The sequence below is a fragment of the Vigna umbellata genome, chromosome 7, assembly GCF_029865625.1.
Source record: "Vigna umbellata cultivar VRB3 chromosome 7, Vumbellata_1.0, whole genome shotgun sequence".
NCBI classification, from domain to species: Eukaryota; Viridiplantae; Streptophyta; class Magnoliopsida; order Fabales; family Fabaceae; genus Vigna; species Vigna umbellata.
The window spans coordinates 32627358-32648731 of NC_142171.1; the positions used below are offsets into that span (position 1 = coordinate 32627358).

At 36.5% G+C, this 21374-nt stretch overlaps 1 protein-coding gene across 3 annotated transcripts in view; it reads right to left on the minus strand.

Moving 5' to 3' along the window:
- The window catches only part of LOC124824316 (ubiquitin C-terminal hydrolase 13-like), a 43872-nt gene extending 22946 nt beyond the window's left edge, over nt 1-20926 (minus strand). Inside the window, exons 1-11 of one of the 3 annotated variants that reach the window (XM_088094709.1) lie at nt 20738-20926; nt 20282-20351; nt 19562-19712; nt 19286-19443; nt 18480-18745; nt 18169-18387; nt 17982-18090; nt 17783-17898; nt 9247-9345; nt 8506-8615; nt 7795-7869 (exon numbers count right to left, since the gene is read on the minus strand). In XM_088094709.1, the coding sequence (XP_087950835.1) occupies nt 7795-7869; nt 8506-8615; nt 9247-9345; nt 17783-17898; nt 17982-18090; nt 18169-18387; nt 18480-18745; nt 19286-19443; nt 19562-19712; nt 20282-20351; nt 20738-20767 (1403 nt within the window). In that variant the 5' untranslated portion in view covers nt 20768-20926. The remainder of the gene's footprint in view (nt 1-7794; nt 7870-8505; nt 8616-9246; nt 9346-17782; nt 17899-17981; nt 18091-18168; nt 18388-18479; nt 18746-19285; nt 19444-19561; nt 19713-20281; nt 20352-20737) is intronic. The other 2 variants (XM_047296738.2, XM_047296737.2) reach the window with 2 other exon arrangements.
- Nucleotides 20927-21374: the final 448 nt, after the last annotated feature.

Below are 21374 nucleotides of genomic sequence, written 5' to 3' on the forward strand. Positions count from 1 at the left end.
GGAAAAGCAAGAAACAAAGTGTTGTTGCTCGATCTAGTTCAGAAGTTGAATACCGATCTATGGCCATAGCTACATGTGAACTTATATGGATCAAACAACTCCTTCAAGAATTAAAATTCTGTGAAAATAAGCCTATGAAGTTGTATTGTGATAACCAAGCAGCTCTTCACATTGCCTCCAATCCAGTGTTCCATGAGAGAACAAAACATATAGAAATTGATTGTCATTTCATCAGAGAGAAGTTGCTGTCCAAGGATCTCATTATAGAATTTGTCAATTCTAATGAACAATTTGCAGATATTTTGACTAAGTCTTTAAGAGAGCCTAGGATTCAGTTTATATGTTCCAAGCTTGGTGCATATGATTTATATGCTCCAGCTTGAGGGGGAGTGTTGAAATGTATTAAGTTTATGTTGTTTTGTGAGTGTGTACCCAACTTAAGAGGTGGGTTGTATTCTGCCATGGTATTCTATATATATAGAATACCATAACCTTGTTAGGAATATATGAATGAATAAAATGTCTCAGTTAGTTCTCTAACAATATACTACGTTAAGTGACAAGTCCACCACCACCTCACATGCCAAATTAAGGACAAGGTGGTAGCTGACTCTCATTTAACGTGTCATGTTGACAACCTAACTCTATCATCAATGATCAACATGAAAAACAGATCTTACTCTCGAGTACTAAATTTTAATTTCAACACTTAACTAACTAGAAGGTGGCATACACTTTCAAGGACATGAAAGACTATTCCGCCTATTATTAACAAACTCTTGCATGTTCCTTACATCTTCAAAAACAAAAGTGTTAACAAATTTGTTCAAGATAACAATGTTCATTTTCAGTTTCAAGCTAGCCACTACTCTGTAAAATCTCAATCATCCAACAAAGTTATGCTTCATGGAGATGTTGGACTGGAAGGCCATTATCAATTTCCAATCAACATATTGCTTCTTAGCTACACAATCACCCCTGTTCTTTGTTTACATTGTATTCTTTCCAATATTAATGATAATCATATACTTGGCAAATTGGCATTTACAGTTTGGTTACCAAAATTTGCATGCATTTAAAACGTATAAAATGCTTTTTTTTCTTAATAAAGGACTATTTTATTCTACTCGTTGCACGACCAAGCCCATAGACCTCCCCCGCAATAATCTCTTACCAACTACATTTCACCTTTTAAATTGAACTTCAGTAATTTTTGGAGTCCTTCTGATAAGACTTTCAAGGTGTATATTAGGAAAAACTTTCAAAATTAGAAGTTACAAACAGTTAACCGTGGTTGGACAGTTCATTGGTGTTTAGAGGAAGTTACAAAGTCTAATAGGGGTTAGGAGTTATCTTTTAAGGGGGGAAACGGTTCTTGTTTTGGTGTGGAGTAGTTTATCTAGAAACAGGTCTTAACCTGTGTAGAAGGAAATTTCTTCCCTTGGAAGTTGTTGGATGTTCTCTTGGAATTAAAGCGTTATCTTACGTTGTTGCAATAATATTTGCGTGCTATTTCCTTAAGCTAATTCAATAATTTGGTTTCTTGTCACCAAGAAACCTAACAATTTGGTCCAACTTGTCAGATCAAAAACTCCAAGAGAATAATGGAGAGTAGATTGAGCACGGTAGAGAGGTTGGTGAATGAACATGGAAGAGCAATTGAGAAAACAAGGGAGGAATCTAAAGCCAACTTTCAAAGGCTCAACAATATGATGGAGGATATTTTGTGCAAACTTAAGAACATAGAAAGGGGGTCTAAAGGAAGCAGAGGTTCTGTAAACGGGTATAGAGTTGGAAGGGAAGAGATTGACGAAGAATGGGAAGAAAACAAAAGGGAGAACCAACGACTAGATACTACAGGAGATTCATCAGAGATTATGGGAAGATAGCTCAACCTCTCACCAACTTGCTTAAAAAAGGGAAGTTTGATTGGTCTCTAGCAGGGGCAGAAGCCATGCAGAGACTCAAGACAGCAATAACCACTGCTCTGACATTAGCATTACCTGATCTTACCCAAACATTCCATGTGGAATGTGATCGAAGGAGGATGTCTGAGGTAAAAACTTATTCCATTGATCTTGATATGAAAGCTTATAAGGAGGAACTAGAGTGCTTCAAAGCAATGGTTGAATCAATGACTAAGCCCTCTGGATCATGTACTCTATCCATGAAAGGTAAGATTTCTCTCAATATTGTTAGTCATGTGTCTTAAGGTATTTGGGTTCTTGATTCAAGAGCACCTGATTATGACACATTCCTTCAACTATTATGGTGAAAGAAATAGAAAACAACTTATTACAGTTGCGAGTGGTCAGGGTATACCTATTTGCCGATTTGGGAATGTAATTTTGGAATCATTTATTGTATTAAAAGATGTTTTACATGTTCCATGATTAGCCAATAGTCTTATCTTTGTGCAAAAACTCAGAATTTAAATTGCTCAATAGTTTTTTTCTCAACTTATTGTGTTTCTTAGAACCTTGCCATAGGGAAGACGATTTTAACTGGAAAGAAGGAGAGTGGGTTGTATCTGTTGGAGTCTGATGACCAAAACAAAACAAAAATCATGAGTCAACAAGCTATATCTGAGACGTGGGCAAATTCCCAAATAAGGCTATATCATAAAAGGCTTGGGCATCCTTTATTCAACCTTATCAAGTCCATATTTCTCCATTTGTTTATCAAGGAGTTTGTTAAGTCTTTTAATTGTGATATTTGTCAATTTTTAAAACGCCATCGTGTTTCTTATGCTATTACTAATAAAAAGAGTACTTCTCCATTTGATTTAATTCACCTTGACGTTTGGGGTCTTCTCGTAGAATCTATTTCCGAAGCCAAATGGTTCATTACTTTTATTAATTATTGTACTCGTGTCACATAGATATACCTTAAGAACTCATAGTAACCTTAATGAGTCCTAAAAGCGGTTTTATGGATATCCCACTCGCCCATCTGAATATGATGGTACCCGGCCTTTAAGTCAATCTTGGAAAAACATCTAGCCCCCCTCAACTCATCTAGGAGCTCTTCTATCACCAGAATCGGAAATTTATACGGTATCGTCACACAGTTCAAGGCTCTATAATCTAAATAGAACCACCAGCTACCGTCCTTCTTCTTGACCAGGATGACTGGGCTGGAGTAACGGCTGGTGCTTGGTCGTATGACTCCTACGCTTAACATGTCCGCAACTTGTTTCTCTATTTCTCCTTTCATTAAGTGTGCATACCTATAGGGTCGTACGTTCACTGGATCAACCCCTTCCTTAAGGGGAATTTGGTGTACCATTCCCCGCTCGGGCATCTCCTCCTCTCGTTCGATCATTCCCTCCTCCTCGTCTCCCTCTTCATCCTTCACTAAAATTACCACGCGCAAGCTCCGTTCGGTGCAATGGTGGTCAGGCGCGAAAGGTCCCCCACATCAAAAACAATGCCCTTCTTCCTTTCTCTTCAGGAACTCAGGATAGGGCAGGTTCCTCACCGTTCGGCGCCTGTTATCGCTTCTACCAATACCGCTCGGTCTTGTGTTGGCACTTACCGCCACTCCTTCTCTTCTCACCGACCCTGTACTCTCCAGCCCTCTAGGTCGACTCAGATTAGGACCCGGACGACTAGGCTCGTTTCGTATCACAGAACCAGTCGCGCGCGATCAAGATTGTGAATTCTTGGTCCCATTCCAACTTCCCCCTCTCGCTCTCCTCGTGGCATCCTCCATGTCTCTCGCGATTCTCATCACCACCATCAGCTCTTGGGGATCGTGGGTTCTAACCAGACCCTTAATGTCATTGCGCAGTCCGGCAAGGAAATACTCGAGCATCTGCTCCTCCGAAACTCCACGGGTTTGCCCCACCAATATCTCAAAGTCTTGGACGTATTCTTCGACTGTGCCCTCCTGTCGCAGCATCGACAACCTTTCAAACACCGTTCCCCGGTATCGTCCTCCAAACTGCCCGATCATGGTTGTGTTAAGGCCCACCCAAGAACGATTCTTGCCTTTTCCTTCCAAAACTTGAACCAATAACCCGCGCTGCCTTCCATGATTATGTACGTGAGCCTCACCTTCTCTTCCTCCGCCACGCCTTGAAGATCAAAAAACCTTTCCGCCTTATTTATCCAATTTAGAGGATCCAACCCTTCGAACGTGGGTAATTCAACCCTCTTCCGCCAATGATTATGCCCTTCCTGATGATCGACAACCCCTCTTCCTCCAATTTCCTCCTCACGTCGTTGTTGATTATCATTTACGGGGGTTTCTCCCATTTGAGTGTTCGTCATTGTTGTTAGCCCGCGCCCCCATCATCCTCATTAATTTTTGCAAGTCTTGGCGCACTGCGGCGGATTCTGCCTTCATCCCTTCCATCGTAATCTCCAGAGCCTCCAAACATCCCTCTGTGCTTCCCTCAATCTTCACTTCGCACCCCCAAATTTGGATCAGGCAGGTCTGACCAAATTGTTAGGTTTCTATGGATTAAACCTAACTAAAAGAGTAATCGCACACACAATACTCACACAGAAGACCAAGGAATGATAATCTTGTATTCACAGTAGAAAGAATACAATGTACAATCTCGATTGGGAGCCTAACCTCCCCCACAGGGTTAAAACTCCTGTCAATTCACAACTGACAAAATGTAACTCCAAACAATACAAGACTTCTATTTATACATTCCTTCTTTCCCGCTTCTCCTAACTGCCTAGGCAGTTAGGCTATTAATGCTTTCCTCTTCTCACATAAGCTCTCCATTCTCTAACAATTTCCCTCTTTTGGAAGATTAGATTGTTACAAATAAGGGTAAGGAGAATGTAATAGACATGAACGATAATAATAAAATTCAATTTCTTCTCAAGTGAAGCTCTAATAGTCTGATTTAGAATGTCAAAGCCAGATTTCATGCAACCTTTCCTTTAAAATAGCTTAATCAATTGGACTTGAGATCAATTTACTTGATCAATATGTTCTTATGCCTAAGACAACATGTATACGAGATTTAGATCACAAAACTCATGGTTGAATCTCGTTCTATTTCTTCTCGTATGTTTCAAACTGCAAATTATCAAAACAAGTGTTGACATTTTCTCATACCCTACTTTATATAGATCAGTAGTTGGTGCATTGCAATATGCTACTCTTAGTAACCAGAAATTGCTTTTTGTTGTTAACAAAGATGTCAGTTTATGGCCAGTACACTTGAATCTCACTGGGTTGATGTCAAACATATTTTAAGGTATTGGAAGGAACATTGTTTCACGGTTTGTATTTTCAGCCAGAATTGCTACATAATAAAATTTCATTGAAAGATTTTTGTGATGTTAGACTAGACTTCTAACGTTGATGACAAACGACCTACTTCAGGTGCAACAACATTTCTCCGTTCCAACTTAATATCATGGTGGTCTTGAAAGCAACAAGTTATTGTTCATTCAAGAACTAAAGCTTAATATAGGAGCTTGGCACAAACTTTTGCTGAATTGTCCTTGATATCCAAATTGTTTACAGAACTTCAAGTTTCTTTTAGCACTCCAACTCTTCTTTGTGACAATCAAAGTGTTGTTTCCATTGCCCACAATCTTGTTTTGCATAATCACACAAAGCACATGGAGATTGAAGTTTTCTTTTGCAAGAAAAAAATTACTATAATGATAATTTATTCTTGGCCTCAAAAAACACATCAATGTTACTATCCTGAGACCAAGAAATACTACATGTCTATCAATGTCACTTTTTTAGAACCAAGTTTGTTCGTCCCTCCTTATCCAAAAGATTCTAATTTTGTCCAACATATTCTACATGTGTCCTTACTTGAATCCTCCTTCTACACGTGCACCCCACAATACCGTACAAAATTCTACAAAAGCATCGTCACCGCCTTTTATTACCTATCAACACGAGAACCAAATCGCTAGACCAATAACCCAAGGTGAGTCCTCTTCAACATGTCCTTCTTAATCACTACCAAATGCCACAACTCCTGATCATGATGACTCAAATTGGCCCATGGTCATTCACAAAGGTACTTGATCTACTCGTAATCCTCACCTTGTTTACAATTTTTGTAGCTACCACATTGTGTCCTTTCCACTTTTGTTTTAAAAATGTGAGAGAAGCACTTGATTATCCCGAGAGGTGACAACCCATTATTACTTAAATGCAATCCCTTGAACATAACAAAACATGAGTTAGTTCCACATACTTCTAAGAAGAAGACAGTACGTTGTTGATGGGTTCTATGGCATTAAAGTTGAACCTATTGGAGAAGTTGATTGCCTCAAATCATGATTGTTGGCCAAAGGATATACTCAGATCTATTGGCTTGAGTAAAGGGATAGTTTTTCTCCATTGACCAAAATGCCTACAATCAAAATTTTCCTTGCCATCGTAGCCTTTCGTCATTGGCCCCTTCATCACCAGACATTAAAAATGTTCTTCTACATGTTGATCTAGAAGAGCAAGCCTACATGGAACAACCTTTTGAGTTTGTGCTTACAAGGAATTTGGTTTGCTTTGTACAAGTTGTGCTGGTATGAAAACTTCAACCACATTGTTCAATCCTTTGGGATGAAACATAGTGAAGTCAACCACCTTTTTTTTATATTGTCACATCTCCCACTAAAAATGTGTTCGTTAACGAAAATATAGTTTTCTTTCTATCTTTCTCAAGTGTCTTATTGGGATCATCCCTTCCTACTTATAGTAGTTTATACAATCCTATTCACCTTAGAACTTTGTTGTTTCATACACAATCACCTGCCTATGATTTTCTCAAAGTTGTTGAAGTGCCAGGTTTTTGTTGCTATCATATAATTCACATAAGCTAGAATTTCACTCCCTTTGCCTCTTCCTTGGATACTCAACATCACAAGGGCTACAAGTTTAACTAATAAAGTGTGAATGCAAACACGAACATAGGACATCACATGGACATTGTGACATCTATAATATTAAAAATGTAGGATACAATGACAAGGATATTCTATATAGGCACACACCACATGTATGTATATAAACACTATTGGAAATCTCACATCAACTAGAGATTAAGTCAATTTACAGTATATAAGTGAGTAGAAACCTCACCTTATAAACTTTTTTGTAAAGTTGAGTTAATCTTAAAGTCCATTTCTTAACATGCTAATAAAGGCATGAATTAAAGTCTATCCTAATGAAGCTTGTTGTTTCTTAGATCTCTTGTTCTACTCATTAATAGTCTCACACTCAAGATATATATGCTTCGGCACGAGGGAGGCGTTAGAAGTCTTACATCGACTAGAGATTGTCAATTTACAATATATAAGTGGGTGGAAACCTCACCCTATAAGCCAGTTTTGTAGGATTGAATTAAGTTTAAAGTCTATTTCTTAACAAACAAAACGATCATTATTATAAATTATTTAAAATCTCACATTTCATTAGACAGTTGAAACCAACAGGTTCAGTCAGTGGGAACTGACACCTGAGTGGTAATACCCTGGTCCCCATATGACAACTATGACAGAGGACTACAACCTTTTGTATATTTACTCACAATCAATAATACTTTACTTTCTTTATCTTAATACAACACTAAATGCTTTGCTTCTCACTTGTCCCTCCCTACACAAAACCTGCCAGGACTCCATGCCCATAAAAAGAAAAAAAAAAAAAAAAGATGTGTAACATAATCTGTTAGGACAATGTTTTCCCAACAGAAACTTATCGTTCTTCATATTTAACATATCTGTCTCATGCCCTTATCACATACATTTACATGCTAGATACAATGAAAAGACGAGGACTCTCAAGACTGTTTATACATACCACTGTTCAGAGAGGGTTGGCCTGATAAAAGCATAATAATGTCCACCATGCACACCTCCACTGTGAACCAAAACGCTGGAAAAAAATATTAAAGTATGTTAAAATATAAGCATAAAATAAAATTGGATAACAATGTCCTCACAGCATGGAAAAACAAAATTTATAATTTTTATGCATTCCTTTAATTAAAGGGTGATGCTATTTAATATGAGAAAATGCACAACAATACCTATTGTCAAAGAAAAAATAGTTTGAAGATAACTTCACAAACCAATTACATGCATTCCCCAATGACAGCAATTCACCAACATTCCCTAATTGTTTTTAGTTATAATAGAAATGCCTATGAGAAAATTAACTATAAGAAAGAAAATAGTAATGTGAGATCCACAAACGTAAAATAACAATCTTCTCTCTTCCCAAGATTAAGAAAATAACAAACGTAAAATAATAGTTCAATTTTCAATTTTCATCCTTACAATAACAAGGAAACTTTGCAACATGTAAAGCAACAAGTCAATAAAAACTGCACATTGGAAGAAAACTCAGCAACTTATACAGCAACAAGCCCGTAAAGATTGCGGACTCATACTTTCAATAAACTGAAGACAAAATTAGAAATCACATACCCAATTCCCAATTCACCAATCACAAAACCACAAAGTAGCTACCAAATCCAATCTCTATTAAAAAACACTACCATGACATTACCTGTGAAGTGTGTAAAGATTGCGGACAGTTCGATCAGCATCAGGTGACAGATATTTTCCATCATCACGATCAAGATCAAGTTGTAAGGGAAACTCATAACGGTCATTAATCTACATAGTAACAGCACCAAGAAAAAATTAGACTACCAGTTGCATTTGCAATCTAATGTGAATGAAAATTGAAAGAAACCCAGACATTCATAATAATAGCTAATACCCATCCGCACCCTTGCAGAAAATCTTCTGTGTCCCTATCCCTAGCCACAGAAGTTCCAGAAAAACTACTTTTCAAACAAGTATGTATTACCCAACAATGGTGTAGGGTGTATCATGTATTTCAATTCTATAAAGAGCTATCCTTTAAATCCCATGGAAACTATTCAAGCACTCAGCAAGCAACTATTTTTTAATACCACCAACCAGCTTAGTTGAAATTCCCTTCAAAAATACACACCTAATCACTTTCTTGGATGAATAAACAGTACCAGTAGCAAATTTGCGATACCACCAAAGCACCACTAGTAACAACCAAAAAGGGGTAGCATTATACATTGTCATGTACAATTTCAACAATCTTTATTGCCATTTTATAATAGAGCTAAAGTGCAGCAGAAGCACCTTACTCCACACAACAGTTACACTAATTGAAGCCGTATTTGAGAGTATTAAATAGAAAAGTTCAGCAATAGATAGGTACTAACTGCAAAAAACATATCAGCAATTTATCAATTGGACCACTAACCTTAACCATAGTATCCCGCATAAAGTCATATTCGAATCTTTTTAGCTGAAGTTGAAGAACAGGAGGAAAATCAATAAATAAGACACCCTTCTTAGCATCCTGAAATAGTCATGTCCAATAAAAAGTAAATTAGTTTATGTAACAAGTTCAATAAAAATTAATCTGTTTAAGTGGAAAAATTTAGGCAAGCCAGAAGACTTAAACTATGAAGAGATTGTTTGGAGATGTAGATAGAAAAAGTAGTCATGTGATGGAATCCCCTAGTTTGTTGGGCACAGCAGAGCAACATATATACATATATATCATACATAGCATTATATAAGAATGGGACCAAGGCCATATTATAATAAATCATATGCACCAAGCTTGTTACATAAATAGAAATGTAGGGTTCACAATGATTTGGTCAAAACATCATCCAACTTATTATTTATCATATTTGACCAAATTCTATTTGGAAACCATGTGCCTTCCATGATGAAATTTCAGCCAAAGTTATTGAATCTTTGGCTATGGTAGTACCATCGAGAAGAGGAGGTCAGAAAGAACCCAAGAGGACACATTCACTAGAGTGGACACCGTAAATGCACATATTGCAAAGAATGGGTCATACCCAAGAAAGTTTTCACTATATGCATGGTCTTCCTGCAAGACCCTAGAAAATTTAATTTAGCAGAATTATGAAAATGATTAGTTAAATTTAAATTATGATTTTTAGAATGCGTAAAATGACCAAACAAGTTATATAGCTCATTTAGTTAGAGTACTTGGATAACATATGAGAGGTATTGGCTTCAACTCCCATGAGAAAAGTTTTTATTTTAGGGATTTCCTAAAATTAAATTTAGAAGATTAATAAATACGGGTTGCTTCTTTGGGCCTGGAGAAGAGTAGTAAACATGAAATAAGACCTCAAGAGTGATTCGGGTTTTTATTAGTGATGAAGCTTTGGGGTAGGTTACTTTTGAGACGGTGTTGTTTGAGAGTTGGTAAAAAGGAAAAGAGAGAAAAATATTGAGCTTTTGGGAATTAAAGGCAAGTACAAAATTACTGTTTGAGAGTTGGTAGGGTAAAAGGAAAAGAGAGAAAAATATTGAGTTTTTGGGAATTAAGCGCAAGTACAAAGGAATAACAATATAGTTAAGGGAAGCTAACGTTGTCTATATTTGTATGTAATTAGAGCCATGGATTTGAGATAAGAAAAAAATGCAGCTTTAGTTTGGCACAGTGTCTAAAATCTTTAGTTTGCTCAATTAAAAAGGAATTTCTTCATCCACTTTAAGACCAAGTATTGAAGTGGTGCAATCAATAGAAGGTCTCATCATTTCACAAAGAAAAATTGCTCTTGACATTTTGATGGAGACAGACACGATAAATTACACCATGCTCTTACAGATTTGTAGGAAATTAACCGTTACATAATCTATAAAATTAGGATGATTGATTCCTAAATATTAGGTGTTTCTATTATAATTGATTCTGTAAAATAGTATAAATACATTTTGTGTAGTATGCATTAGACACACAATTCTCACAGAGACTGCTTCTTTTGTTCCCTTCAACTATCCTTAGTAGAGTTGTTGCCCGATTTTTCCAAGAAAGGTTCTTGGATTTTTGTTGCCAGGTCTTCCACCCCTGGACTACATTTTCTTTGATGTTTGGGTGTGCTTTTGTTGATCCTTTGGTGTTTTGAACTGCAGAAGCATTTGCTGCCCCTGTTGTTTGATCTTGGGTGTCAATCCCTTCCTAAGTGATCAACTATTCTCTTTTCACCCATGAAAAAACTGGTGTCTCCTTACCCTTCCTAGCTCCATTATTGTCAATGGCATCCTCTTCTTTTTGCTCCTAATTGCTTGAATTTTCTCTTCCACCTGAGTGTTTCTTTCCTTTCTTGATATCTTGCGGCAGGTCCTCTCTTGCCCTGTAAACGGGCTCAACTGGGTTGCCCTTGACACCACTGTTTTAACCCCAGGCCTCAACAATTCTTCCCCTTTCTTTACTGTTTTGACATTCCCACCACAACCTACCACTCTATCTCCACTAAAAACAACAACTTTTGCAACTTTACTTGGAGAAACAAGAGTCAAAACCTTCCCATAATGATCTTCACCTGATGTATTTTCCCTACCAACATTTGTCACAATATCCACCCTTGCAGCATGAAACTTCTACAACTTTCTCAAGCCAGCTTCTGTTAACTCCTGTAGTTTGGGCTAACTTCTCAAAAAGAGAGCCTCTTTCTCTTCCTCCGAACCCCCATATGAATGCCTCTTTCAGCCCTTTCCAAGAATGGTTCTTGGTTTTATTTTCCCAGACCCTGAACCAATATATTGTGCCTCCCTCCATGCAGTTGTAAGCCAACCTGAGCCTCTCCTTTTCTGTGATATTCTGGATGTCAAAGAACTTCTCTGCCTTAGAGATCCACCCCAACGGGTCCAGCCTTCTCAACCTGGACATATTTCTTCTCCATTCTGCCATGCTCATTTTCGATTTGCTGGTCCTCCTCTCCAAGGTATTGTCTCTTCCTTCCATCATGCTTCTCTCCCAAAGATCCAACATTCCTCTCCTAAGGAGATTCGGCAGTTCTCCCTTGATGATTTGGCAACTTCTTGATCCGGTAGCTCCTTGATCCGGCAGCTTCTTGATCCGGCACCCCTCTCCTTAGGATAACCGGCAGTTCTCCTATTGATACGGCAGCGCTCTGGACGATCGGCCGCTTCTCGAAACGACAGGTTGGACCAATTTGTTAGGTTCCTAGGTTTGAAACCTACTAAGAACACTAACTTTAGGTAAAAACAGTAATGAAAGAATGGGTTTTTCTATTATTCACAATAAAAGAACTCTCTTTACAAAGAATGGTTGGGAGCATAATCTCCTTGGTTAGGAGCATAACCTCCTTCTACAGGCTAAAATCCTATCTTCACAACAAATTCACTCCATAATTCCCCCTTACAGAACCCACTCCCTATTTATAAAGTTTCTCTTCCCCTTCCCACTAACTAACTAACTGTCAAATAACTCTTCCCTCCTAACTGCCCTCTCATTTTCTCTTCCTTCTATCCTAAACCCATTATCACCTATCACCCTATACCCTATCATATTTTCCTTGGTTACGCATGTCTTCAGAAGGGATATTGTTGTTTTTGTCCTCAACTTCACGTTATATAGTTTTTGTTCATGTCACCTTTTTCAAGACTACCCCCTTCTACACTTCCACTATATTGGATGTCAATCTTACCGTAGGATCTTCAAAAGTCTCGTTTGTTCTTACTCAGTTAATTGTGTCTATTCCGACTCAGGTAATTGCATTTCCTTAACGTCCTTTGCTTCAATACCAAAGACGAATTCAAACTCCAAACGTGACTCACTCAACTAATCATCAAGCATCATCTCCTACTCCAACCGCCCATCCACCCACAATTATGCTTTTACCATTACTTATGATCATTTGTCTCCATCCTATTTCTCCTTTGTTTCTTTGGATTTTGTGTCTATTTCTAAGACTATAGGTGAAGCCATGGTTGATCACAACAGCTGTAAGGCAATGGTAGAGGAGATGGCAGACTTACATTCCAATGGCATTTGGGAGCTTGTTCCTTTACCTATTGGCAAGCAAATTGATGGCTATCGTTAGGTTTATAAAATGAAAATTGGACCTGATGTTCATATTGATCCGTTAAAAGCTTGCTTGGTTGGCAAAGGATATACACAGATTTTTGGTCTAGATTATGAGGACACCTTGTCACCTGTGCCCAAAATAACTTATGTTTGTCTTTTCTGACTATGGTTGTTACTCATCATTGGCCTTTTCATCAGCTAGATTTTAAAAATGCAATCTTACATGGAGAATTGCAAGAAGTTTATATGGATCAACCCCATGGTTTTCTTGCTCACGGCGATTCTTGTCTTATTTGTAAGCTTCAACGGTCAGGGGAAGCCATGAAAAGACCTGGAAAGATATCATCGCCTGGTAGGCACACTTAACTATCTCACCACTAGACCCGACATCACTTTCGCGGTTAGTGTAGTAAACCAATTTCTAAATGCTCCTTGTGATAGCCATTGGGATGTTGTGACATGTATTCTTCAATACATTAAAAATGCTCTAAGATGAGGATTATTGTATGAAGAGAAAGGCAGTACTAAGATCACTTGTTACTCTGATGCGGATTGGGCAGGATCACCATTAGATAAAAGATCCACTTTTGGTATTGTGTTCTTATCAGAGGAAACCTTATCACATGGATAAGCAAGAAAAATATAGTTGTCAAATCTAGTGCATAAGCATAACATCATGCTACGGCAACAACCACTTGTGAGCTTATGTGGCTTAGGAACCTACTACTACAACTAAAAATATGAGACATCCATGAAACATAGCTTATTTGTGACAACCAAGCCACAATTCCCATTTTATCAAACCTGATCTTCCATGAAAGAAGTGAACACATTGAAATTGATTATCACTTTGTTAGAGAAAAGGTGCTCTCTGGAGAAATTACTACTAATTTTGTCAGCTCTAGCAATCAGTTGGTTGACATATTCACCAAGTCCCTTAGAGGCCACCGGATTGAGAACATTTGTAACAAGCTTGGTGCATATGACATATATGTTCCAGCTTAAGGGGCAGTGTTAGAATTTAATCAATTGTTACAGATTTGTACGAAATTAACTGTTACATAACCTAGGAAATTAAGATGATTGATTCCTAATTATTAGGTGTTGTTATACATATTGTGTGGTTTGCATTAGACACACAATACATTCAAAACATATACAATTCGGTAATACCAAAGTGAACTTTTCTCAAACCCAAAGAGATATGGAAGGTTGTGGAGAAAACTCAATTATCTCACTATAACAAGACGTAATCTTTCTTATCCAATGGGTGTTGTGAGTCAATTTATGCAGAACCCTCACATTGATCACTATACTATTGTGTTTCACATTCTCAAACATGTAAGTGAACCTAGGACAAGGATTATTGTATGAAAACAAGGGAAAAAGCCTAAGGGTATTGTGATACAAGTTGGGCATTCATAGGAGGAAACCTTATACTTTAAACAAATAAGAAACGAAGTATTTTTGCCCAATATAATGCAGTATAGCCCTAGCTACTTGTGAACTTGGGTGGATTAAATAGCTCCTTTAAGAGTTGAAATGTTGTGAAAAATAAACAGATGATGTTGCAGAGTGACAATTAGGGAGTTCTTCATATTGTCTGCAATTTGGTGTATCATGAGAGAACTAAACATATAGAGATTGGTTATCATTTTGTTATAGAGAAGTTGTTATCCAAGGATCTTATTATTCAGTTTGTCAACTCTAATAAATAACCCGTAAACACTCAACTAAGTCTCTAGAAGAACCTAGGATTCAATTTATATTTCACGTTTGATGCATATGATCTATATATACTCAGCTTGAGAAGGAGTATTGAAATATAACGTTATTTTGTCATTATTATTATTATTATTACTGTTATTTCTTTTGTTTGTACCCAGCTTTTGGGTTAGGGCTTAAGGTAAGAGCCTCAAATCATTTTGTAACAAATATAAATATACATACATATATATATATGTGTGTGTGTGTAAATATACACACAAACACACATCAATGAGAGGTAAAACAGTGCCTAGTGATCAGTTTGAAAACATTCCAAGTCTTTGAGAGAGCCTAGAATTCAGTTTATATGTTCCAACTTTGATACATACAACTTTTACGCTCTAGCCCGAAGAGAAATGTTCAAATTGTGATCATTATTTTATTGTACAGCTTTCAAAAAACTGCTTTTTTGGTCTATGTACTTATCCTAAGGATCGAGTTGGCCATAGTTATTCCTTGTATCGTACTCTTCTCTTTTTCTATATATATGAAAAGCATCAGCAGAGCACAATAACTCTGATTTTTATCACCTCTAAATACAACAATATCAATCATAATTCTAACTAAGAAACAAATCATAGGATAAGGAAATATATAACCAATACTAAGGGTTAATGAGGAAATAGAGAAAAACAAGCCTAATGGATAATACAAAATAGTCTAAAATATGATAAAATAATATTGGATACATCCAAACCTTCTTATAATCTGTTTATAAAAATCTGATGATGCTTGCTCTTCAAGTGGAAACAGAATTTGAAACCAACAAAAGGTAGAGGTACAGAAGTTTCTAAATGTACTGTCACATATCCAGTATACAGGCTATAATGACATACTGGAATATATTAGTAAGGAGACGATGTACTTGCATTTTACAATGATGCTTCTTCTTTTAATCCAAAGTATAACATGTCATTTTGAAAAGACAAATAAGTAAATTTTGACTCTCAATCCAGATATGTTGTCATATTGCTTATATTTTATTTTAGTTTGACTTGTATTCACACATACACAGTGTCATCCCAATATCCAATAGTTTGGGTATCATCTGCCAATGGGTACGGTATCCATGTCTTTTTCTGTTGCTGCAGTCTTCATTGCCACAGCTTTTTGCTTAGTTCTACTTTCAACTTCATCTAGTAGTATAAAATAACAGCCTGTGTTTAGAAATTAGCATTTGTTTCACAAGCACCAGCCTCAGTTTAAGATAAGAAGCTCAGACTCCTGTTTCACAGTTACACATTGCTGCATCCTGTGTTTCATAGAGTTATTTCAGTCTTCACGATGTGTCCATTGTAAATTTTAAGATATAATCAGCTCAGTATCCAGTGTGGATTGATCACTATGGTTGTAGCGCAATTTGAGAGTAAACCAGCAAATAGAAGACATGTTCAAGAAAATATCATAAATCGCTTGATCTATTGAATAGCACAATTCAATCAGTCAAGCATATATCATAAATAACTTGGAACAAGATGTCTAGTAATCAGGAGTCATTGAATAAAATCCTGGAAACAGCCTCTCCTCTAACAGGATTAGGATTATGTAGTGAGAAGGATGGCAAACAACCATGAACCCCCAACCCAAACCTAGCCTGACTTTGACTAGGAATACCCACTTTGCCAACCTGCCTTGATACCTGTTCTATATGTAATTTTTACAACACAGCATACTATATTATATATATATATATATATATATATATATATATATATATATATATATATATGATCATATGATCATAACTTTTAAACTTCTAAAAATAAACACTAACTATTTTAGTAGTTAAATCATTTTTAAATATAAAATAATTAAATAACAAACTTAAATTAGTACATTTAACTAAATATAAAATATAATTATTAACTTCTATTTTAAATTATTTTTAACTTATTCTTTTTTGGTATTGTTTGAATTAAAATATAAATAACATTAATATAATTCATCTTGAATGTATGTGTAAATAAAATGGTCAAAAATTGTGACCAGTTCCCAATGGATTTACCCTATCTGGAGAAAACCCAACGGAGACAGAGATAGAGATGATTACTAAACTTTTAGGTCCGTCTCCTCTAAACATGAACACCACCTACCCTGTCTCACCTTGCCTTATGTGAGGACAGGGACAGGTGAGCTAAGCCCATCCTAGACCCACCCTTTTGTGAGGAGAGGGTACATCAACCCTACTCAAATCCCACTAAGTGAGAGCCTCATGCCTTAGCACACTCTTCATAGAATATCAAACTCACTTGCTAATTTAGATGGCTGTAAAACATCAAAATACATAATTCACTGGAGCAAATGATGAATAACAGACAAAAACAATGTGAAGCTGTCACTGGCTTATTACCCCAATAAGCAAATAATTTGCTATGAATACTTGGGTTTTGATAGAAAGGCAAAGGGGGGAAGAGAGATTGCAGAAGATTACGGATAACATCCACCAAACATAAAAGCTAAAATATAACCACGGAATGTGAAAAGAGCATAGAAGCAAAGCTTCCTTACGTCAGAGTATTGTTGAGTGTCAAATTTGTCAGCTAATGTAGAAAACCTTCAGTTAGTTAGCTATATATATCTATATTATGTAATAGATTTATGTAATAAAAGTTGGTTATTGTTGTAAGCTTGCTTTGTACACCAATACAGCTAGTATATAAACTGCCCGATCAGATGATGCAGAATCATCCTTTAAAGAATAGAAAGAGTTTATCTTTCTTCATATTATCTAGAATTCTACTACCTTGTCACTCGGCATGGAAACTGTAATCAGTAACTTTGCTTTCAACTTTTCTAAGAACAGTTTGGAATTTTTCAAAATTTTACACTAGCACCATGCAAATCTATATAACTGTCAATTTACTGATTCTTGCACTCCCCCAGATAATATTCAGGATGATGCATCACAGTTTCAAAAATGTACCCAACATCTGACCCAGACAACATTAATGCAGAAGACTAAAGTGATCCAAAAAGCCCTCAATACTTCTAAATTTAGAATGGAAATGGTTCTTAAAAGACATTGGAATAATAATATCTAAAACAGAATTAAACAAAAATACAAAACTCCTTTGAAAGACAAGGTTAACTTCTCCAAATGACTCTAATAGTTTATTATATGTGGCTGAGGCATTTATGAATAGCAACTAACCTGCAAACCATACTGTTCAGCATGATATTTGTTATCCCCCTCAAGGCTTTCAACTTCAACATACTTATCAAAGGAAGCATAAACATCACGACAACCTTTGACGTCAAGCTGAAGGTCTAACATGCATATTTAAAACTAAATCAGAATTATACACCAAGAACTAAACACATTATTGGATTCAAAATGCCCAAGGAATTACCATAAAATGACTCTTTTCTAGTTGATTTGTAGTCTACATTGATGCATTCTATGTAATTCATATGGTGCCCTTCAAATAACTTTTGTATGGTTCCCTCAACAACAGTTCCCTGGAGACAAATAACATAAAATAACCATTAGATATGGTCCCTCATCAAGAAGAAAATTAACCAAAGTTATTGTCATACCTTCATTTTGTCTTCAAGTTTTTCACAGAGAACCCGATTTAGTTCTTGAACATCATGCTGCATGAAAGAATCATATGTATCCCAACCAAAAGACTTTGTCAGCTCCTTCGTCGCAACACTGGTGTCACTGTATTGAAGCTTGTAGAATAAACTTTGTAAAGCCAAAGGGATGCTACCAGAGGGCATATCATTTTCAGTTGTTGGCATATGGTACACAGCCTGAAATGTTATATTCACGAACCAACTTCTTATTGCTTTCCAACAGATAATTGAATTTCAAGCAAAACAAAAATATGATAAACTGTTCTAACCTTTCTAAAATAAGGAATATGGTACAAGGTTTGGAGTAGAGAATTCATATAACAGGTAGCTCCTTGGTTCTTAAGCCCAACATAGCCAGTCTCCTTCTTTGAATCATAAGTCCAGTAATCAACAATCCTACGAACAAGAACCTCGGCTTCAACTATAAGAGTATCATTCACAAGATACCCTCTACTAGGATCATACAATTCACCAAGAGGCATAAAGGACGTGAAACCCCAATCACTTTCACGTGCATTAAATTGATGTTGTGTGTCTGCATAGTTTAAGTAAAATTGAGTTACAACAAGCTACAATAAATCAAAAAGTCTGTGCATTTTCAATTCCACTTTTGACAAACTAATTGAAACAAGTAACACCATAAACTATAGAACTCAGTCTCACTCTCCACCAAATTTTTAAACAAGGTGCAAGAGGGAGGAACTAAAGGTTAACCACGATATGAACCATGTCATATGTATATGATGAATTTAAACATCTGCTAACAATAACCCCACCATATTCCAAAGCTCCACTATCCAAACGGTAAGATACAGAAAATTAACTATGAAACAAAAAATAAACTATGGAATGAGCAAACGTCACAGGATTTATCAGAAAATGATGTATAATTAATTGACTAATTATAAATTTATTTTTATGCAAGGAGATATCAGATGCTCTTCCATCCACTACTTGCAATAAAAACCTATCAAAATTCTATAGCTTTAATTCCAGCAATGCTCTTTCCTATTCTACACCCATGGCTAATCTATGTCATCTTGTAAAAGTGTAAAGATCAAACTGCAGGAACTACCTTTTCTCACAGAATATTTATTATGGATTTGATTAACAACTGCCAAGCTAAACTGTGCATATCTACTCCAGCCATAGGGCAAACTAGCTGAATCTGCAACATCCAAATACATGGACAAATAGTCCACATTGTTTCCTTTTGGGAAAATAAGCACACGCCTGTGAAGGAAAAAAACCAAGTTTGAAAGTGATAATCACTAGAAACAAGTATACATGCAAGATCAAATTCAAGAAAATTGACAATTATTAACCAGTTTAGTAAATCTCAGAAAAATACCATTTATAGCCACCAACAACAAATATTTCCGAATAGAGCTTCTTGGTATTCAGCCTCGAAAAGTTGTCAATTCTCCAAGTGAATCTAGACGATGGAGGATCCTCAACAGGCTGACTCTCCACAGTATTGGCAGTTTCAGGTTGAGCTACAACTAACGATCATCAAAGAAACAAAAAAAAAAAGGAACAATCACCTATCAAATCTGGAATAAGCTGAAACCATAAATTAGCCCCCAAAAAAATAAAAAAGTGTGACCCTAACCGAACCAGACCCTCCAATAGCAAACCAGGAATACAAGTAAAATGAAGTTACCTAATTAATTACATAATAAACAATTGAATCGAAACCGCACAACTTTCAAATACAAATCAACCAATGATTGGATGCAAATTATCTTCCGTTCTGAAACTTCAACTGAAAAACGTTTCTTATTAAAAAAAACAATCAAATCCCAAAGCATAGACTCGCTAATGAATGTCCTTCACTTTAAAAACGAAAAACTAGCCCAACCTAAAATCCTTAAAAAAAAATCACTCATCTCTCCCACTCTCTCTCCAAGCAGGAATGCATAAACCATTTTCCCGAATCTCCAAAACAATTCAATTAAATCACACAGAAGCTAACGACGCTGAAAAAAAAACCAGCTCCTTCACCCAAAATTAAAATCAAAAAAACTAAGCCCAGATCAAAGAAATCGCGAGAACACGAAACGAGAACTACCTTCCATAGGTTGGTGATTGTTCTCAGGCAAATCCGTGTGCGGCACGAGCACCTCCTCGTCCTCTTGCTGCTGCACAAAACAAAAACCAAAACCAACCACGTCACCCAAGTTCGGATCCACCGTAACGCACACCGAACCCCCAACCGTAAAGGCAAAGCCCTAAAATCGAAACCCCCAAACTGCACTACAAATCGCGAAATTGCGCAAAACGCTCACTCGCTCAGATCAAAACAACGACAAAACAGAAAAAGAAAAAACGAAAGCGAAACCCCCGTCAGTGCACCACTCGGAAGTGGAGAGAACCAAATTGAATAACACGACTCGCCGTTGGGCGAAGAATCGTTTGAAGATAAGCACAACACGCGAGTTAATATTGTGAATAAATAGGAGCGAAACGATGCGCGCAGAGAGTGTGTGTGTGTGTGTACGTTTAAGGTTAGGGAACGAACGCGTACATCAATGGGTGCTGGCATCATCACGGTCATGGTGAATTGGAACCTGCGAGGGTTATCGTTAGAGAGAAAGAGAAAGAGAGAGAGAGTGGAGAGGGAGAAAGAGTAGTGTATTTGAGAAAACGAGATCAACACCAGAAGAGCTTGTTCCAGAGAAAAGAGAACGAAAGAGGTCTTTGGTCTTTATTTGGGGTTTGGACAAAACAGGGATTTCGCCTTTGGGACTGTGGAGCTAGTTCTTAGAAACTCATGAATCTTAGGGTATAAATGAAATTTGCTTAGCTTTGGGGTCATACCTTTCATATAAAATAAACATTCTTTTTTTTATTTGAGTAAAGTATATTTTAACATCGTAAAATTTTAAATATACAATATATAATATAATAGTTTAGAATAAAGTCTATGGTTAATATATATATAATTTTATAAAGACAGAAAACGTATTCTATTGTAATATTTCATTACATACATAATCATTAGTCATTTATTAAAATACTTCCTTCAGGTATGTTTTAATTCAGGGTAAAGATGTATTGGTCCAATTAATGAGATATGTATTATATCTTGTTACATTGTTAAGTGATATTTGCAACTACATTTTAGAATTATTGTCCTATGTTGTTTGTTTACAAATGTCATA